Source organism: Salvelinus fontinalis, chromosome 14 (assembly GCF_029448725.1).
Source record: "Salvelinus fontinalis isolate EN_2023a chromosome 14, ASM2944872v1, whole genome shotgun sequence".
NCBI lineage: Eukaryota > Metazoa > Chordata > Actinopteri > Salmoniformes > Salmonidae > Salvelinus > Salvelinus fontinalis.
In genome coordinates this window covers 36,732,558-36,754,581 of record NC_074678.1, presented here as the reverse complement: position 1 = coordinate 36,754,581, position 22,024 = coordinate 36,732,558, and the positions used below count along the sequence as shown (strand labels likewise).

The following is a 22,024-nucleotide window of genomic DNA, read 5'->3' as shown; positions in this document are numbered from 1 at the left end:
TCACATATGTACTGTACAGATATTATATGAGAGAGGGGCTCACTTTGTAAACTTTAACACGGTGGTCCCTGGAGCAATGAAGCCTGTGTGGAACTGGATCTGGAATATCTGGGTGTTGGACACCTGCAAACACCAACAAGCAATCACATAGATAAATTCAGGAATCACATAGATAGATTCAGGAATCACATAGATAGATTCAGGAATCACATAGATAGATTCAGGAAGCACATAGATAGATTCAGGAATCGCATAGATAGATTCAGGAATCGCATAGATAGATTCAGGAAGCGCATAGATAGATTCAGGAAGCGCATAGATAGATTCAGGAAGCGCATAGATAGATTCAGGAAGCGCATAGATAGATTCAGGAATCGCATAGATAGAGTCAGGAATCGCATAGATAGATTCAGGAATCGCATAGATAGATTCAGGAATCGCATAGATAGATTCAGGAAGCGCATAGATAGATTCAGGAAGCGCATAGATAGATTCAGGAAGCGCATAGATAGATTCAGGAAGCGCATAGATAGATTCAGGAATCGCATAGATAGAGTCAGGAATCGCATAGATAGAGTCAGGAATCACATAGATAGATTCAGGAAGCAGATAGATTCAAACAATTACACTGTGGATATTTATGATCATAAGGGAAGGAGTTTCTGTCTAGATTCCATCTAGATTTTAATTTAGTCTCAATGCATTAGTGCTGTGTTTATGTTCATTCAGGGCACACAATGTACATCATTGTGTTAGTGTGACAGCATCTCCCAGAGTGCGATCTCTGTCTGTAAATAACAAGGTATCAGGACATGGTCCCATACAATCAGAGCTAACAGAATCTCTCATAGCATATCATAATCTGCGTGTGCGTCAGTGTTATGTTAGCATGCAAGGCTAGCCACATGCTGTACCTTGGCCTGCGTGTGTCAGTGTTGTCTTAGCATGTTAGGCTAGCCCCATGCTGTACCTTGGCCTGCAGTCGTCCTCCGATTGTGTTCCTCATATGATAGACAGAAATGACCACATCACCCTGGACATTCACACCTAGAGGGAAGACAACCTTCCCCTCCTGGACCCTGTGCTCTCTGAGGGGTGGGGGTGGGGGGGGGGTGGGGGGGGGGGGGTGAGAGAGACAAGCAGAAAGGAGGAGAAAGAGAAAAAGAGAAAGGTATTCAGAGATGGTGTCATACAGTGCACTCGGAAAGTATTCAGACCCCTTGTTGTTCATTAGTTTACTCCAATTAGCGGAGGGGTGGTAGGGTTAGTGGTAAATAAGAGAGGAAAAAATATATATGTATACAGTTGAAGTCGGGACTTTACATACACCTTAGCCAAAAACATTTAAACTCAGTTTTTCACAATTCCTGACATTTAATCCTTGTAAAAATTCCATATCTTAGGTCAGTTAGGATCACCACTTTATTTTAAGAATATGAAATGGCAGAATAATAGTAGAGAGAATGGTTTATTTCAGCTTTTATTTCTTTCATCACATTCCCAGTGGGTCAGAAGTTTACATTCACTCAATTAGTATTTGGTAGCATTGCCTTTAAATTGTTTAACTTGGGTCAAACGGTTCGGGTCGCCTTCCTCAAGCTTCCCACAATAAGTGTGGTGAATTTGGCCCATTCCACATGACAAAGCTGATGTAACTGAATCAGGATTGTAGGCCTCCTTGCTCGCACATGCTTTTTCAGTTCTGCCCATACATTTTCTATGGGATTGAGGTCAGGGCTTTGTGATGGCCACTCCAATACCTTGACTTTGTTGTCCTTAAGCCATTTTGCCACAACTTTGGAAGTATGCTTGGGGTCATTGTCCATTTGGAAGACCCATTTGCGACCAAGCTTTAACTTCCTGACTGATGTCTTGAAATGTTGCTTCAATATATCCACATAATTTTCCTTTCTCATGATGCCATCTATTTTGTGAAGTGCACCAGTCCCTCCTGCAGCAAAGCACCTGTCACGTTCCTGACCTATTTATGTTAGTTTGTTATGTGTGTTAGTTGGTCAGGACGTGAGGTTGGGTGGGCATTCTATGTTTTCTGTTTCTGTGTTGGTTTTGGGTTGCCTGGTATGGCTCTTAATTAGAGGCAGGTGTTTGGCGTTCCTCTAATTAAGAGTCATATTTAGGTAGGCGTTGTCACAGTGTTCGTTGTGGGTGATTGTCTTCCGTGTCTGTGTAATTGTTTGCACCATACGGGACTGTTACGGTTTGTTCGGTTTGTGTAGTCTAATTGTCCTATTCGTGCGTTCTTCTTGTTTTATGTAAGTTCGTCGTATAGGTCTGTCTACACCGTTTGTTATTTTTGTTAGTTTAGTCAAGTTCGTGTTTTCTTTATTAAATTATGTGTTCAAACTTCGCTGCGCCTTGGTTCCCTCAATACTCCTCCTCTTCCGAAGATGAAGAGGAGGAGGAATGCCGTTACAGAATCACCCACCAGGAATCCAGAACCAAGCAGCGTAATTTGGAGCAACGGGGAAGTATACAGGACTTATGGAGTTGGGAGCAAATATTTAACGGAGAAGGACCATGGGCTAAAGTGAATCACCGTCCATGGGAACAGCTGGAGGCACTGAGGAGAGCAGAGGCTACCGGAGAGAGGAACCGGAGTTATGAGGGAACGCGTCTGGCACGGAAGCCCAAAAAGCCCGTGAGTAACACCCAAAAATTTATTGGGGGGGGGGGGGGGGGGTGGCTAAGAGGTAGTGGGCCAAGGGCAGGTAGGAGACCTGCGCCCACTTCCCAGGCTTACCGTGGAGAGCGGGAGTACGGGCAGGCGCCGTGTTACGCAGTAGAGCGCACGGTGTCTCCTGTACGAGTGCATAGACCAGTGCGGGTTATTCCACCTCCCCGCACTGGCAGGGCTAGATTGGGTATTGAGCCAGGTGTCATGAGGCCGGCTCAACGCGTCTGGTCTCCAGTGCGTCTCCTCGGGCCGGCATACATGGCACCTGCCTTACGCATGGTTTCCCGGTTCGCCTACATAGGCCGGTGCGGGTTATTCCACCTCCCCGCACTGGTCGGGCGACCGGGAGCATTCAACCAGGTAAGGTTGGGCAGGCTCAATGCTCAAGAGTGCCAGTACGCCTCCACGGTCCGGTATTTCCGGCGCCACCTCCCCGCCCCAGCCTAGTACCTACAGTGCCTACACTACGCACTAGGCTACCAGTGCGTCTCCTGAGCCCTGTTCCTCCTCCACGCACTCTCCCTGTAGTGCGTGTATCCAGTTCGGTGCCTCCAGTTCCGGCACCACGCACTAAGCCTCCTGTGCGTCTCCAGAGCCCTGTACACATTGTATCTTCTCCCCCTACTAATCCTGATGTGCTTGTCCTCAGCCCGGTGTCACCAGTGCCGGTACCACGCATCAGGTTTAGAGTGGGCTTTGAGAGTACAGTGTGCCCTGTCCCTGCTCCCCGCACTAGTATGAAGGTGCGTATCCTTAGCCCGGTGCCTCCAGTTCCGGCACCACGCACCAGGTCTACAGTGCGCCTTATCCGGCCAGAGCCATCCGTCTCACCAGCGCCATCTGAGCCATCCGTCTCACCAGCGCCATCTGAGCCATCCGTCTCCCCAGCGCCATCTGAGCCATCCGTCTCCCCAGCGCCATCTGAGCCATCCGTCTCCCCAGCGCCATCTGAGCCATCCGTCTCCCCAGCGCCGTCTGAGCCATCCGTCTGCAATGAGCCTGCAAAGCCGCCCGTCTGCCATGAGCCTGCAAAGCCGCCCGTCTGCCATGAGCCTACAGAGCCGTCAGCCAGACAGGAGCCGCTAGAGCCGCCAGCCAGACAGGAGCCGCTAGAGCCGCCCGCCAGACAGGATCTGCCAGAGCCGCCAACCAGACAGGATCTGCCAGAGCCGCCAACCAGACAGGATCTGCCAGAGCCGCCAACCAGACAGGATCTGCCAGAGACGCCAGAGAGCCATGAGCGTCGAGAGCCGTCAGCCTGCCATGAGCGTCGAGAGCCGTCAGCCAGCCATGAGCGTCGAGAGCCGTCAGCCAGCCATGAGCGTCGAGAGCCGTCAGCCAGCCATGAGCGTCGAGAGCCGTCAGCCAGCCATGAGCGTCGAGAGCCGTCAGCCAGCCATTAGCGTCGAGAGCCGTCAGCCAGCCATGAGCGTCGAGAGCCGTCAGCCAGCCATGAGCGTCGAGAGCCGTCAGCCTGCCATGAGCGTCCAGATTCGTCAGTCAGCCATGAGCTGCCCTTCAGCCTGAAACGGCTATATACCCAGAACTGCCCCTCAGTCCAGAGCTGTCTCTCTGTCCGGAGCTGCCTTTCAGTCCGGAGTTGCCCCTCTATCGTGATCTCCCTCTCTATCTTGATCTACATCTATTTTCTGATCTATCCCTCTGTCTGGTGCTATCCCTCTGTGTTGATTTATCTCTCTGTCCCGGTGTTGTCCATATCATTGATGTTACTAAAAGGATTTTGTGGGGGTAAATTGAGGGTGGACATTTTTAGGGGGAGAGGGAGGTTAGGATTGATTATGGTGGGGTGGGGACCTCGCCCGGAGCCTGAGCCACCACCGTGGTCAGATGCCCACCCAGACCCTCCCCTAGACTTTGTGCTGGTGCGCCCAGAGTTCGCACCTTATGGGGGGGGTTATGTCACGTTCCTGACCTATTTATGTTAGTTTGTTATGTGTGTTAGTTGGTCAGGACGTGAGGTTGGGTGGGCATTCTATGTTTTCTGTTTCTGTGTTGGTTTTGGGTTGCCTGGTATGGCTCTTAATTAGAGGCAGGTGTTTGGCGTTCCTCTAATTAAGAGTCATATTTAGGTAGGCGTTGTCACAGTGTTCGTTGTGGGTGATTGTCTTCCGTGTCTGTGTAATTGTTTGCACCATACGGGACTGTTACGGTTTGTTCGGTTTGTGTAGTCTAATTGTCCTATTCGTGCGTTCTTCTTGTTTTATGTAAGTTCGTCGTATAGGTCTGTCTACACCGTTTGTTATTTTTGTTAGTTTAGTCAAGTTCGTGTTTTCTTTATTAAATTATGTGTTCAAACTTCGCTGCACCTTGGTTCCCTCAATACTCCTCCTCTTCCGAAGATGAAGAGGAGGAGGAATGCCGTTACAGCACCCCCACAACATGATGCTGCCACCCCCGTGCTTCACGGTTGGGATGGTGTTCTTTGGCTTGCAAACCTCCCCCATTTTCCTCCAAACATAACGATGGTCATTATGGCCAAACAATTCTCTTTTTGTTTCATCAGACCAGAAAGTACAATCTTTGTCCCCATGTGCATTTGCAAACCATAGTCTGGCTTTTTTTATGGCAGTTTTGGAGCAGTGGCTTCTTCCCTACTGAGCGGTTTTTCAGGTTATGTCCATATAGGACTCGTTTTACTGTGGATATAGATACTTTTGTACCTGTTTCCTCCAGCATCTTCACAAGGACCTTTGCTGTTGTTCTGGGATTGATTTGCACTTTTCTCACCAAAGTACGTTCATCTCTAGGAGACAGAACGCGTCTCCTTCCTGAGTGGTATGACGGCTGTGTGGTCCCATGGTGTTTATACTTGCGTACTACTGTTTGTACAGATTAACGTGGTACCTTCAGGCGTTTGGAAATTGCTCCCAAGGATGAAACAGACTTGTGGAGGTCTAAAATATTTTTTTTCTTAGGTCTTGGCAGATTTCTTTTGATTTTCCCATGATGTCAAGGAAAGAGGCACTGAGTTTGAAGGTAGGCCTTGAAATACATCCACAGGTACACCTCCAATTGATTCAAATTATGTCAATTAGCCTTTCTGAACTCTTCTAAAGCCATGACATAATCTTCTGGAATTTTCCAAGCTGTTTAAAGGCACAGTCAACTTAGTGCATGTAGACTTCTGACCCACTGAAATTGTGATACAGTGAATTATAAGTGAAATAATCTGTCTGTAAACAATTGTTGGAAAAATTACTTGTGTCATGCACAAAGTAAATGTCCTAACTGACTTGCCAAAACTATAGTTTGTTAACAAGAAATTTGTGGAGTGGTTGAAAAACAAGTTTTAATGACTCCAACCTAAGTGTATGTAAACTTCCGACTTCAACTGTATATACACTACCGTTCAAAAGTTTGAGGTCACTTAGAAATGTCCTTGTTTTTGAAAGAAAAGCAAATGTTTTATCCATGAAAATAACATCAAATTGATCAGAAATACAGTGCAGACATTATTAATGTTGTAAATTACTATTGTAGCTGGAAATGGCTGATTTTCATGGAATATCTACATAGGCGTGCAGAGGCCCATTATCAGCAACCATTACTCCCGTGTTCCAATGGCACTTTGTGTTAGTTACTCCAAGTTTATAATTTTAAAAGGCTAATTGATCATTAGAAAACCTTTTTGCAATTATGTTAGCACAGCTGAAAATGTTTGTTCTGATTAAAGAAGCAATACAACTGGCCTTCTTTAGACTAGTTGAGTATCTGGAGCATCAGCATTTGTGGGTTTGATTACAGGCTCAAAATGGCCAGAAACAAAGAACTTTCTTCTGAAAATCGTCAGTCTATTCTTGTTCTGAGAAATGAAGGCTATTCCATGCGAGAAATTGCCAAGAAACTGAAGATCTCGTACAACGCTGTGTACTACTCCCTTGACAGAACAGCACAAACTGTCTCTAACCAGAATATAAAGAGGAGTGGGAGGCCCCGGTGCACAACTGAGCAAGAGGACAATTTTATTAGAATATCTAGCTTGAGAAACAGACGCCTCACAAGTTCTCAAATGGCAGCTTCATTAAATAGTAAATAGAAGGCCAGCATCCCGGAGTTGCCTCTTCACTGTTGACGTTGAGACTGGTGTTTTGCGGGTACTATTTAATGAAGCTGCCAGTTGAGGACTTGTGAGGCGTCTGTTTCTCTGTTGTGCACCGGGGCCTCCCACTCCTCTTTCTATTCTGGTTAGGGCCAGTTTGTGCTGTTCTGTGAAGGGAGTAGTACACAGCATTGTACGAGATATTCAGTGGCCTCCAAATCATGTCCAATAAGGCTGTAACTTATCTTCACTATTATGTCTTCACGGGAACAGGAGTGGAGAAATAGGCTATGAGGATTTCTTTCTTTTAACATCTTGAGAGAATGTGAATGTGCAGTTAGATACCGTCTGTAGAGGTGCTATCTTTATCAGTATCATAAAAGCTGATAGTATTTCAAACACATAAAATATGCATCCAAGCCGATCTGAAATCTTATCAGAAACATGATGGGTTGTTTTCACAGCTTTCTATTTCCTTCCAACTGGTCCAACTGGAGCATGTTCTCCCCGGTCCTTTCTCCATGAAAGAAGCAGAGATGACAGAGAAAACTTTACCGATGTCAACTTGAAGCATTCATTCTGTCGATTTATGACATTCTGGTGAGCAGAGGTTTATTTAGTCTTCTAGGGCAACATAGAATGACAGAAGAGAAGCTGCATGTATCTGATTATAGACCAGTTGACTAACAAATAGCCTACCAAAATGTTGGAAATTATAAACAGAAACATATCTAAATCAGGCCAAAAGAAATCTGCACTGCCTGTCAAAAAGAATCTGTTGTCTAACTGTAGCCTACAGCACATTTTCTATAATAGAGGGTTAGGGTCGGTTGCGGGCCTCAGATGTTCACTTTATCACATATAGTCAGGTGATTGTGGATGTGGTATTAGCAATTGCAGGCGGGTGCGTGTGTGTGTGTGTGTGTGTGTGTGCGTGTGTGTGTGTGTGTGTGTGTGTGTGTGTGTGTGTGTGTGTGTGTGTGTGTGTGTGTGTGTGTGTGTGTGTGTGTGTGTGTGTGTGTGTGTGTGTGTGTGTGTGTGTGTGTGTGTGTGTGTGTGTGTGTGTGTGTGTGTGTATCCACTGTACCTCATCCTCTCATAGTCCTGTGCAGTCGAAAAGATCTTGGTCTCCCCTATGAGGATCTCACAGAAGGGTCTGCAGCCGATGCGTTGTTTGTTGAAACAAGGTACTGGACTCATGGTGACTGCCTTGACCACCAGGGGCTTGGAGTGTGGCAGGGAGGGCTTCTCTGATACCATACTGCACACATAGCCTATGTACCTGGAGAAGAGAGGCAGAGTATGTAAGGTTACGGACACTAAACTACCATAAGCACTGAGTACTATCTAAAAATAAAAATACATTGTCTATGTACATGAATACAGAGGATGGGATTTTTGTTGGTGCTAGAAAATATCACAAAACTATCCATCTTAAAGTTACAGTATATACTTGAAATTATAGTTCCTGTGTGTACAGATTATTGCACAAAATCGTTTGCTTTTTCAGTTTAGAGAAACACAACAGAACAAAAACAAAGATGAGGCTTGATTGCCACTGTCTTCATCCATCAGCCTCTCTCTGTCTGGGCTGAAGGATGAAGCAGTCTTTGTTATTATGAGAAGCAGCTGTGTGGCCAAACAGCTGGCTGTGTTTGCGTGTGTGTGTGTGTGTGTGTGTGTGTGTGTGTGTGTGTGTGTGTGTGTGTGTGTGTGTGTGTGTGTGTGTGTGTGTGTGTGTGTGTGTGTGTGTGTGTGTGTGTGTGTGTGTGTGTGTGTGTGTGTGTGTGTGTATGTCGTTGTATGTGCGTGTGCATGTGTGTGCGTGTTCGTGCTGGCATGCTGATTAATTGGCTGCTGTATATTTCTGGCACCTCGTTAGCATCGTGGCTAATGCGCCATGTACCGCAACAGCCATCGGAAAATAAATAGGTTGATAAAGGATTTAGGAGAGTAATGCAGGGGGAGAAGGAAGGAGGAGGGAGCTAGGTTTTTAAGTTCATCCATCATCTAAAAATAACAAAGTCAAAGTCATGGAGGTGAAGACTGTTTATGTGGATAATCTTTTTCTCCTGTTTTCCACTGCAATGAACAGCAACAATGTAAACGCACACACACACACACACACACACACACACACACACACACACACACACACACACACACACACACACACACACACACACACACACACACACACACACACACACACACACACACCACACACCACACACACACACCACACACACACAAACACACACACACAAACACACACACCCCACAAACACGCCCTCTGTGTTGTCCTACCTCCGGTGCGAGGACCAGAGGCCAGAGCCGGGTCTCTTGGCGCTGAGCAGCTGCATGGCGGGCACTGGGTTGGAGAAGAGGTGGCAGAAGCAGAACATGGCACAGACCAGCACACCCGACGGAGCACGGCCGTCCTTAAGGAGGGCACAGACAGTCAGTAGGCAGTAGATACACAAAGACAACACTAGCAAGCGAGCAGCAACATGCCAACATAAACTGTCATGTAGGATAACTAACAGAAGAGAAGGAAGCTGCAGCAAGCTTACAGATCTTCAATTTACAAAACTCAATGCATTGCAAAAAAAGACAGTATAGTCTTTATGATTCATATAAGCAAGGATAGTCTTTATGATTCTTATTAGCTAGGATAGTGTTTATGATTCCTATAAGCTAGGATAGTGTCACGACTTCCGCCGAAGTTGGTCCCTCTCCTTGTTCGGGCGGCGTTCGGTGGTCGACGTCACCGGTTTTCTAGTCGCCACCGATCCACGTCATTTTCCCTTTTTTTTGTCTTCATTGTACACACCTGGTTTCCATTCCAATATCATTGTTCCTTATTTAACCCTCTGGTTTCCCCCTTGGTTTTGTGCGTGTTTGTTATTGTCAAGTTGTCTCATTTTGTAAACCGGATTATTTGTCTCCTTCATGGAATATTGTTTTTGAGTAAAGTTAAGGTCATTACTCCTCTCTGTGTCCTGCGCCTTACCAGCATCACCTAGACATTTGACAGATAGATAGTCTTTATGATTCTTATAAGTTAGAATAGTCTTTATGATTCTTATAAGCTAGGATAGTCTTTATGATTCCTACACACTAGGATAGTCTTTATGATCTTAGAAGCTAGGATAGTCTTTATGATTCCTATGAGCAAGGATAGTCTTTATGATTCCTATAAACTAGGAAAGTCTTTATGATTTCTATAAGCTAGGATAGTCTTTATGATTCCTACAAACTAGGATAGTCTTTATGATCTTCAGAAGCTAGGATAGTCTTTATGATTCCTATGAGCAAGGATAGTCTTTATGATTCCTATAAACTAGGAAAGTCTTTATGATTTCTATAAGCTAGGATAGTCTTTATGATTCCTACAAACTAGGATAGTCTTTATGATCTTCAGAAGCTAGGATAGTCTTTATGATTCCTATGAGCAAGGATAGTCTTAATGATTCCTATACGCTAATATAGATAGTCTTTAAGATTTCTATAAGCTAGGATACTCTTTATGATTCTTAGAAGCTAGGATAATCTTTATGATTTATATAAGCCAGGATAGTCTTTATGATTCCTATAAACTAGGAAAGTCTTTATGATTCCTATAAACTAGGATAGATAGTCTTTATGATTCTTAGAAGCTAGGACCGTCTTTATGATTCCTATAAGCTAGGATAGTCTTTATGATTCCTTTTAACTAGGACAGTCTTTATGATTCTTAGAGGCTAGGATAGTCTTTATGATTCCTATAAGCGAGGATAGTCTTTATGATTCTTAGAAGCTAGGATAGTCTTTATGATTCCTATGAGCGAGGATAGTCTTTATGATTCCTATAAGCTAGGATAGTCTTTATGATTCTTATGAGCTAGGAGGGTCTTTATGATTCCAATTAGCTAGGATAGTCTTTATGATTCTTATAAGCTAGGATAGTCTTTATGATTCCAATAAGCTAGGATAGTCTTTATGATTCCTATAAGCTAGGATAGTCTTTATGATTCCAATTAGCTAGGATAGTCTTTATGATTCCTATAAGCTAGGATAGTCTTTATGATTCCTTTTAACTAGGACAGTCTTTATGATTCTTAGAAGCTAGAATAGTCTTTATGATTCCTATAAGCTAGGATAGTCTTTATGATTCTTAGAAGCTAGGATAGTCTTTATGATTCCTTTTAACTAGGACAGTCTTTATGATTCTTAGAAGCTAGGATAGTCTTTATGATTCTTAGAAGCTAGGATAGTCTTTATGATTCTTAGAAGCTAGGATAGTCTTTATGATTCTTAGAAGCTAGGATAGTCTTTATGATTCTTAGAAGCTAGGATAGTCTTTATGATTCCAATGAGCTAGGATAGTCTTTATGATTCCAATGAGCTAGGATAGTCTTTATGATTCCTATAAGCGAGGATAGTCTTTATGATTCTTAGAAGCTAGGACCGTCTTTATGATTCCTATAAGATAGGATAGTCTTTATGATTCCAATTAGCTAGGACAGTCTTTATGATTCCTATAAGCGAGTATAGTCTTTATGATTCTTAGAAGCTAGGATTGTAACGATAGTCTATGTTGTCCTCCTCATCGGACGAGGAGAGGCGAGAAGGATCGGACCAATATGCAGAGTGGTTCGTGCTCATGATGATTTATTAAAACCGAAACTGAACACTGAAATACAAAACAATAAACGAAGTGCAGAAAACCGAAACAGTACCGTGTGGTGAAAACACTAACACGGTAGACAAACACCCACAAAACACACGTGAAACCCAGGCTGCCTAAGTATGATTCTCAATCAGGGACAATGATTGACAGCTGCCTCTGATTGAGAATCATACAAGGCCGAATACAAAATCCCAACATAGAAAATCACACATAGACAACCCACCCAACTCACGCCCTGACCATACTAAAATAAATACAAACAAGGGAAAACAGGTCAGGAACGTGACAAGGATAGTCTTTATGATTCTTAGAAGCTAGGATAGTCTTTATGATTCTTAGAAGCTAGGATAGTCTTTATGATTCTTAGAAGCTAGGGCCCTTCCATGTTCTCTGTGCATGGCCAATATTTTTGGTTTCAGTCCCACATCGCTCCAATATCACTAAACAGGGACTCTTCACACAGAGTTTGTCTGTCACTATCTGCTGCCACAGTATCTAAATATAACTCGTGTCTCTTTAACTCGTGTCTCTCTTTTAAGAAAGTTATACAGTTATAAATACATCTGGTTGAGGTAATGTTAAGATCATAAAACTGGGCCAAGTATTTCTAAGAGAGCAACATTCTTCCTTCAGCACAAAACGTTGAGGAACTCTCATATAAACTAAAAGTGATTGCTCAACACAGATGAACTTGCCAACCACAATGAAATCACATACAAAAAGATGGAAAGCATTACAGTCCAGTCATATTGTACTGTAGTACATAACTAAAAACATTTACAGTATACTTTAAAGCATGTACAGTATACTTTGAAACATGTACAGTATACTTTTCTTTATCCATATTTATTTTGCTACAGCAAATGGACAGGAGCAGGATTTGTATTATATACTATTCTACTGTAGTCTATACTTCTCTCTTGAATACAGAGAACATCTGTCTTTGCTTAAGGTCTGCAATGCCAGTGAAAGAGCTCAGTGGAAACTAAAGCTCAACAGAAACAATTGGAGCAGTATTCCAAGCTGTGTTTCTCTTGGACCCCAGGCAGTCCCACAAAACCAGAACAAACCCAGGACAAACCCAGGCTGGTAGGGAGGCAACAATGAGAGGGGGAGGAGGAGGAGGAGGAGGAGGAGATGGAAGGAGAATGGAGTGAGAGGAATGTTGTGTAAACAAGAAAGAAGTGAGGATGAGTGTGAATGATGGTTCTCAGGACCAAGGCAACAATAAGAGGGGGGAAAGAGGAGGTAGGAGATGGAGGGAGAAAGGAGAAGAGAAAGGAATGGTGTGTAAACAAGAGATGAGGAACAGAGGAAAAAGAACAGAGTGAATAATGTGAATGTGAATAAACATTCCTGTGGGTCTCATCTTACCGAGCAGGTGATGACACACACATTCTTGGGGTTCTGTTTGAGCCAGTTGTGCATGTTCTTACACACCGCAAACAGGTTGTGCAGGCTGGGAGCCTGGCGGGATGGCCAGTTACACTCTGAGACCTGGAAATGGGGGGGGGGGGTAAGAGAGATACGGAGGGGAGAGAGAAGAGGGGTGAAGAGAGAGAGAGAAAGAGAGAGAGGGGGGAGAGAGAGAGAGAGAGAGAGAGAGAGAGAGAGAGAGAGAGAGAGAGAGAGAGAGAGGAGGATAAGAGAGATGGGGAGGGGAGAGAGAAGAGGGGTGAAGACAGAGAGAGAGAAAGAGAGAGAGGGGGGAGAGAGAGAGAGAGAGAGGAGGATAAGAGAGATGGGAAGGGGAGAGAGAAGAGGGGTGAAGACAGAGAGAGAGTAAGAGAGAGAGGGGGAGAGAGGGAGGGGAGAAGGGGGGTGAGGGAGTGGGAGAGAGAGAGAGGGGGGTAAGAGAGGGGGAGAGAAGAGGGGTGAAGAGACAAAGAGAGAGAGAGAGAGAGAGAGAGAGCGAGAGAGAGAGAGCGAGAGAGCGAGAGAGCGAGAGAGCGAGAGAGCGAGAGAGCGAGAGAGCGAGAGAGAGAGAGAGAGAGGAGAGAACGATTATAAGTAACGTCCTTGCAGTGAAAGCAACATGTGCACAAATCACGAGTTACCATGATGAGTCATGTAATTATAATGACTTTAGCAGACAAAAAAATATGGATGAATCCATCGATGACATCACCCCATTGTTTCCTATGAGAATTGCCTTCGCTAGAAGCCTGTGTTTCAGACATAAGGAAGTGGATGGCTGAAAACTTTCTACTTTTAAACTCGGACAAAACAGAGATGCTTGTTCTAGGTCCCAAGAAACAAAGAGATATTCTGTTAAATCTGACAATTAATCTTGATGGTTGTAAAGTCGTCTCAAATAAAACTGTGAAGGACCTCGGCGTTACTCTGGACCCTGATCTCTCTTTTGATGAACATATCAAGACTGTTTCAAGGACAGCTTTTTTCCATCTACGTAACATTGCAAAAATCAGAAACTTTCTGTCCAAAAATGATGCAGAAAAATTAATCCATGCTTTTGTTACTTCTAGGTTGGACTACTGCAATGCTCTACTTTCCGGCTACCCGGATAAAGCACTAAATAAACTTCAGTTAGTGCTAAATACGGCTGCTAGAATCCTGACTTAGAACCAAGAAATTTGATCATATTACTCCAGTGCTAGCTTCCCTACACTGGCTTCCTGTTAAGGCTAGGGCTGATTTCAAAGTTACTGTTAACCTATAAAGCGTTACATGGGCTTGCTCCTACCTATCTTTCCGAGTTGGTCCTGCCGTACATACCTACACGTACGCTACGGTCACAAGACGCAGGCCTCCTAATTGTCCCTAGAATTTCTAGGCAAACAGCTGGAGGCAGGGCTTTCTCCTATAGATCTCCATTTTTATGGAATAGTCTGCCTACCCATGTGAGAGACGCAGACTCGGTCTCAACCTTTAAGTCTTTACTGAAGACGTATCTCTTCAGTAGGTCATATGATTAAGTGTAGTCTGGCCCAGGAGTGTGAAGGTGAACGGAAAGGCTCTGGAGCAACGAACCGCCCTTGCTGTCTCTGCCTGGCCGGTTCCCCTCTCTCCACTGGGATTCTCTGTCTCTAACCCTATTACAGGGGCTGAGTCACTGGCTTACTGGTGCTCTTTCATGCCGTCCCTAGGAGGGGTGCGTCACTTGAGTGGGTTGAGTTACTGACGTGATCTTCCTGTCTGGGTTGGCGCCCCCCCTTGGTTTGTGCTGTGGTGGAGATCTTTGTGGGCTATACTCGGCCTTGTCTCAGGATGGTAAGATGGTGGTTGAAGATATCCCTCTAGTGGTGTGGGGGCTGTGCTTTGGCAAAGTGGGTAGGGTTATATCCTTCCTGTTTGGCCCTGTCCGGGGGTATCATCGGGTGGGGCCACAATGTCTCCTGACCCCTCCTGTCTCAGCCTCCAGTATTTATGCTGCAGTAGTTTATGTGTTGGGGGGCTAGGGTCAGTTGGTTATATCTGGAGTACTTCTCCTGTCTTATCCGGTGTCCTGTGTGAATTTAAGTATGCTCTCTCTAATTCTCTCCTTCTCTCTTTCTTTCTCTCTCTCGGAGGACCTGAGCCCTAGGACCATGCGTCAGGACTACCGGGCATGATGACTCCTTGCTGTCCCCAGTCCACCTGGCCTTGCTGCTGTTCCAGTTTCAACTGTTCTGCCTGCGGCTATGGAACCCTGACCTGTCCACCGGACGTGCTACCTGTCCCAGACCTGCTGTTTTCAACTCTCTAGAGACCGCAGGAGCGGTAGAGATACTCTCAATGATCGGCTATGAAAAGCCAACTGACATTTACTCCTGATTATTATTTGACCATGCTGGTCATTTATGAACATTTGAACATCTTGGCCATGTTCTGTTATAATCTCCACCCGGCACAGCCAGAAGAGGACTGGCCACCCCTCATAGCCTGGTTCCTCTCTAGGTTTCTTCCTAGGTTTTGGCCTTTCTAGGGAGTTTTTCCTAGCCGCCGTGCTTCTACACCTGCATTGCTTGCTGTTTGGGGTTTTAGGCTGGGTTTCTGTACAGCACTTCGAGATATTAGCTGATGTACGAAGGGCTATATAAAATAAACTTGATTTGATTTGATTTGAATGCTCAGTGGCGCATTTGATGATCAGGAAGTGTCATTTCAGTGTGTCGCCATCTTTCTACATGGAGGAGTTTTTGGAAACATTGCATGCTCTGTTTGTACTACTTTAGGAAGTGAGGTTGCAGGCTCAGTGCTGCCACCTCTCATGGAATATCTCAAGTTGAAGGCCAACCAGGGTACTGCAGGCTGCCACTAGCAACTAAATGATCCTTATAACTTAGTCTGTGTGGGATTTCAAAGTAATCGGTTCAAAGACATACATCTGGTGAAATACAACAAATTATTGGTTACATGATTGTGTTCTAATTTTCTTTTTATATCCACGAATATTGACCACAATGAGCGCCATTTCCAAATTCACTACCCCTGTCTGCATATTATGCCCTGAATCAAATCTGTACCTTTTATTCTCTGTCCCCAACGCACTAGACAACCAGTTTTGATAGCCTTTAGCCGTACCCTCATCCTACTTCTCCTCTGTTCCTCGGGTGATGTGGAGGCTAACCCAGGCCCTGCGTGTCCCCAGGCACTCTCATTTATTGACTTCTGTAATCGAAAAAGCCTTGGTTTCATGCATGTTAACATCAGAAGCCTCATCCCTACGTTTGTTTTATTCACTGCTTTAGCACACTCTGCCAACCCTGTAAACATGGGCACCCTCATAGATATTATCCTGACCAACTTGCCCTCCAAATACACCTCTTCCGTTTTCAATCAGGATCTCAGCGATCACTGCATCATTGCCTGCATCCGCTATGGGTCCACGGTCAAAAGACCACCCCTCATCACTGTCAAACGCTCCCTAAAACACTTCTGCGAGCAGGCCTTTCTAATCGACCTGGCCCGGGTATCCTGGAAGGATATTGACCCCATCTCGTCAGTCGAGGATGCCTGGTCGTTCTTTAAAAGTAATTTCCTCACCATCTTAAATAAGCATGCCCCTTTCAAAAAATGTATAACTAAGAACAGATATAGCCCTTGGTTCACTCCAGACCTGACTGCCCTTGACCAGCACAAAAACATCCTGTGGCGGACTGCAATAGCATCAAACAGTCCCCGTGATATGCAACTGTTCAGGGAAGTCAGGAACCAATACACGCAGTCAATCAGGAAAGCAAAGGCTAGCTTTTTCAAACAGAAATTTGCATCCTGAAGCTCTAACTCCAAAAAGTTTTGGGACACTGTAAAGTCCATGGAGAACAAGAGCACCTCCTCCCAGCTGCTCACTGCTCTGAAGCTAGGTAACACGGTCACCATCAAAAAATCCATGATGATCGAACATTTCAATAAGCATTTCTCTACGGCTGACCATGCTTTCCTCCTGGCTACCACAGCCCCGGCCAACAGCTCCGTCCCCCTTGCCCGAGCCTCCCCAGATTCTCCTTCCCCCAAATCCAGATTGCAGATGTTCTGAAAGAGCTTCAAAACCTGGACCCGTACAAATCAGCTGGGCTAGACAATCTGGACCCTCTCTTTCTAAAACTATCTGCCGCCATTGTTGCAACCCCTATTACCAGTCTGTTCAACCTCTCTTTCGTATCGTCCGATATCCCCTTACACTAGTAAAACTGACTATCCTACCGATCCTCGACTTCGGCGATGTCATCTACAAAATAGCTTCCAATACTCTACTCAGCAAACTGGATGCTGTCTATCACAGTGCCATCCGTTTTGTTACCAAAGCCCCTTATACCACCCACCACTGCGACCTGTATGCTCTAGTCGGCTGGCCCTCGCTACATATTCGTCGCCAGAACCACTGGCTCCAGGTCATCTATAAGTCTATGCTAGGTAAAGGTCCGCCTTATCTCAGCTCACTGGTCACGATAACAACACCCACCCATAGCACCTGCTGGTTTTTTTTCTATGTTTTTGATCTATTGTCCTATGGTCCAGGGTATGCTGCGCCGGCTCTGCGTGCTGTGTCTCCGGGGCGCTGGGAGGGTGCAGTGAGTCCTATGCCTGCGCTCCGCTCGTGCCGGGCGAATGTGGGAAATGAGCCCAAGGGGGAGGTGCACGTAGGATGCACCAGATCTCCAGTGCTCACACACAGCCCGGTTCAACCTGTGCCTGCAATCTGGAGGGTCCGGGCTAGAGTAGTCATCCAGCCTGGGGGAGTGGTGCCAAGGCTGCGCACCAGAGCTCCAGTGCTCCCCCACAGCCCGGTCCTTCCGGTGCCTCCTCCAAGCACCAGGCCTCCTGTAGGTCTCCCCAGCCTGTTGGGTCCTGTGGCAGCCCCACGCACCAGGCTGTCTCTCCGTCTCCTCCCTACAGGTGCTTCCGTCTGTCCTGAGCCGCCCGAGCCGCCCATCTGTCCAGTGGTGCCCTTTACTAGGGTCTCCAATCCAGGGTCGGTGACAAGGGTCGGCGCTCCTAAGGTGTCAAGGAAGTGGGGCGAGACTATGGTGGAGTGGGGTCCTCGTCCCGCTCCAGAGCCGCCACCGCGGTAAATGCCCACCCAGACCCTCCCCTATAGGTTCAGGTTTTGCGGCCAGAGTCCGCACCTTTGGGGGGGGGGGGCTCTGGGGTTACTCAGTTACTTTGTTATGTCTTTATTTTAGTTTGGTCAGGGCGTGAGTTGGGGTGGGCATTCTATGTTGTTTTTTCTATGTTTTGTTCTATTGTCCTTTTCTATGTGTTTGGCCTAGTATGGTTGTCAATCAGACAATCAGAGGCAGGTGTCAGTCGTTGTCTCTGATTGGGAGCCATATTTAGGTAGCCTGTTTTTCATTGTGTTTTGTTGGTGATTATTTTCTGTGTAGTGGATGTCACCTTACAGAACTGTTGCGTTTCGTTCTCCTTTGTTATTTTGTTTAGTGTTCTATGTTTAATAAATATAATGATGAACACTTACCACGCTGCGCTTTGGTCCTCACCTCATTCCAACGACGAGCATTACAAAAGGTGAAATAAAATAAAATATAATGTGGATCCTGTTTTCTGAAAACAGTACCATGGTCGTCCGTCCACTTGAAATCCTAAATGCGAGGGGTTCTCCCCTGGTGCGTGTGTGTAATGAAAAAGGGGTGATAATAGTAGACCACTCAGGAAACCAACACTCGACCCCTCTGATGTAAAAAAAACTACAGACCGGTATCCTTTCTTTCCATTCCAAAACACTTGAGCGTGCTGTCTCTGACCAACTCTCTCAGAATGATCTTCTTCACCCTAACCAGTCAGGCTTCAAGAAGGGTCACTCAACTGAGATTGCTCTCCTCTGTCACGGAGGCTCTCCGCTCTGCCAAAACTGACTCTCTCTCCTCTGCTCTCATCTTCCTAGATCTATCTGCTGGCTTCCACACCGTGAACCATCAGATCCTCCTCTCCACCCTCTCAGGGCTGGGTGTCTCAGGCTCTATCAGATCCTCCTCTCCACCCTCTCAGGGCTGGGTGTCTCAGGCTCTATCAGATCCTCCTCTCCACCCTCTCAGGGCTGGGTGTCTCAGGCTCTATCAGATCCTCCTCTCCACCCTCTCAGGGCTGGGTGTCTCAGGCTCTATCAGATCCTCCTCTCCACCCTCTCAGGGCTGGGTGTCTCAGGCTCTATCAGATTCTCCTCTCCACCCTCTCAGGGCTGGGTGTCTCAGGCTCTATCAGATCCTCCTCTCCACCCTCTCAGGGCTGGGTGTCTCAGGCTCTATCAGATCCTCCTCTCCACCCTCTCAGGGCTGGGTGTCTCAGGCTCTATCAGATCCTCCTCTCCACCCTCTCAGGGCTGGGTGTCTCAGGCTCTATCAGATCCTCCTCTCCACCCTCTCAGGGCTGGGTGTCTCAGGCTCTATCAGATCCTCCTCTCCACCCTCTCAGGGCTGGGTGTCTCAGGCTCCATCAGATCCTGCTCTCCACCCTCTCAAGGCTGGGTGTCTCAGGCTCTATCAGATCCTCCTCTCCACCCTCTCAGGGCTGGGTGTCTCAGGCTCTGCACACTCCTAGATTGCATCCTACCTGGTCGCTCCTACCAGGTTACGTGGAGAGGATCTGTGTCTGCACCACGTGCTCTCACTACTGGTGTTCCCTAGGGCTCGGTTCTAGGCCCTCTCCTCTTTATTCTTTACACCAGCTCCATCATATCCTCTCATGGTCTCTCCTATAATTGCTAGGTAGATGACACTCAACTACTTCTCATTCCCCCCTTCTGACACCCACGTGGCAACATACATCTCTTCGTGCCTGGCAGATATCTCAGCTTGGATGTCGGCCCACCATCTCAAGCTCAACCTCGACAAGACGGAGCTACTCTTCCTCCTGGGAAAGGCCTGCCCTCTCCAAAACCTCTCCATCACGGTTGACAACTCCATGGTGTCCCCCTCCAAGAGTGTAAAGAACCAAAGCTTGAACCTGGACAACACCCTGTCATTCTCTGCAAACATCAAAGCAGTGACTCGCTCTTGCAGGTTCATGCTCTACAACATCTTTAGCGTACAACCTTTCTTCACACAGGAAGCGGCGCAGGTCCTAATCCAGGCACTCGTCATATCCCGTCGGGACTACTGCAACTCCTCAGTGGCGCAACAGTCTAAGGCATTGTATCTCTGTGCAAGAGGCGTCACTACAGTCCCTGGTGCGAATCCAGGCTGTTTCACATCCGGACGTGATTGGGAGTTCCATAGGGCGACGCACAACTAGCCCAGCGTTGTCAAGGTTTGGCTGGGGTAGGCCGTCACTGTAAATAAGAATTTGTTCTTAACTGACTTGCCTAGTTAAATAAAGGTTCAAAAATATAAATGTAAAAATATAATTAGTAGTAAGAGGAGGAAGGGAAGCGCTACTAAGGTACACAATAGTACATTTTGGTAGATAGAAGATGCTCTTTGGGAAAAGGGGTAGATTGGTCATCAAAAAGAAAGGAGGACCAAGGCACTCTTCATATAATTTATTAAAATGCCTTTATTTGTATGGATGTTCAATAGAAACAAAGTTTTACGTGTCAGATTTTTTAAACTTTGTTTCTATTGAACAGGCCCATACAAATAAAGGCATTATAATTAATTTTATGAAGAGTGCCTTGGTCCTCCGTAAAAATGTTGGCAGGGCGCCTCGCTTGTGCCATCAAACCCCTGCAACGCATCCAGAAAGCTGCAACCCGCCTGGTGTTCAACCTTCCTAAGTTCTCCCATGTCACCCTGCTCCTCCATACACTCCATTGGCTTCCAGTCAAAGCTTGCATCCATTACGAGACATGGTACTTGCCTACAGAGCAGCAAGAGGAACTGCCCCTCCCTACCTTCAGGCTCTGCTCCAAGCCTACATCCCAACCAACGCACTCTGTTCTGACACCTCTGCTCTCTTGGTCGTCCCACCTCAAATGGAGGAAAGGTCCTGCTCAGTCCAGTCAAAGCTTTTCTCTGTACTGGTACCCCAACGGTGCTAGGACAGGAATCCCTTCCCATCTTCAGAACTCATCAAAGAGTATCTTAAATAAGAATTATCAGTCTTCTAATTCCCCACCCAACAAAAACAAAGTGCACATATTTTCCAACTAGCACTGACTTTGCTGATAACTTCTTTATTGAGGAAGAATGTACTCACTACGACTGTGATATGTGGTGGTCTCAACTAGCTATATTAAGATGAATTCACTAACTGTATCTAATTGAACAGTAAATCAGTTGAAGTGGGAAGCCGACAAAGTAGTGACTGGAGTCCTGTGTAGACTCTATACCTTCTGCCTCACTGTGAGAGAAACTGAGCCAAGTCTTACTCTCCAAGTTCAGTCTTTGATTCTGATTTAGGTCTATGCATAGGACAATGCACTTTCACAGTTTTCAGTGGGTATGCTATGTTTGTCATGAAACACAATACCTGGTGCCTATGGCACGTGTCAAACTCATTGCACGGAGAGCCAAGAGTCTGCGGGTTTTCGCTCCACCCTTGTACTTGATTTATGGATTAAGGTCACTAATTAGTAAGTAACTCCCTTCACCTGGTTGCCTACTTCATAATTGAAAGGAAAATGCACAAACCTGCAGACACTCTTCCCTCCATGGAATGAGTCTGACACCCCTGGGCTATGGGTAATGTGTTGTAATGTATTATAAATTATTGCATACATGTTGGCATAGTGTGTTTTAGCATTACCGTATAACAGAGAGTGTCTGAACTGAGGCTAAGTATAGTATCTCTGTGTGTTGATCTTGGTAGGCCTTGGTAGACCTCCATCTCGTTCTCTCTGTCTCACCCGGTTGGAGAACTTTACGCCGCGGTAGTTGCGCTGTGACAGGTTGAAGACAGTGTAGTGGTCAGCGTGCCGTGAGTCCAGAAAGGAGCGCATATCCTCCACATGGTTCTGGTTGCCGATCTGCAAAGCCTCTGCAGGATATGACATCACTGGCAGGGGACAGAGAGGGAGACATTGGAAAAGGACAGAGAGGGAGACATGGGCAGGGGACAGAGAGGGAGACATGGTCAGGGGACAGAGAGGGAGACATGGGCAGGGGACAGAGAGGGAGACATGGGCAGGGGACAGAGAGGGAGACATGGGTAGGGGACAGAGAGGGAGACATGGGCAGGGGACAGAGAGGGAGACATGGGC

The 22,024-nt window shown here is 46.1% G+C and overlaps 1 protein-coding gene across 12 annotated transcripts in view; it reads right to left on the bottom strand.

Moving 5' to 3' along the window:
• dnajc6 (DnaJ (Hsp40) homolog, subfamily C, member 6) overlaps positions 1-22,024 on the bottom strand; it is a 78,795-nt gene that overhangs the window by 16,458 nt on the left and 40,313 nt on the right. For all 12 annotated transcript variants that reach the window (XM_055861595.1, XM_055861599.1, XM_055861596.1 and 9 more), the window contains 6 exons: positions 21,671-21,819; positions 12,802-12,924; positions 9,063-9,196; positions 7,843-8,037; positions 971-1,088; positions 44-123 (listed from right to left, as the gene is read on the bottom strand). In XM_055861595.1, the coding sequence (XP_055717570.1) occupies positions 44-123; positions 971-1,088; positions 7,843-8,037; positions 9,063-9,196; positions 12,802-12,924; positions 21,671-21,819 (799 nt within the window). The remainder of the gene's footprint in view (positions 1-43; positions 124-970; positions 1,089-7,842; positions 8,038-9,062; positions 9,197-12,801; positions 12,925-21,670; positions 21,820-22,024) is intronic.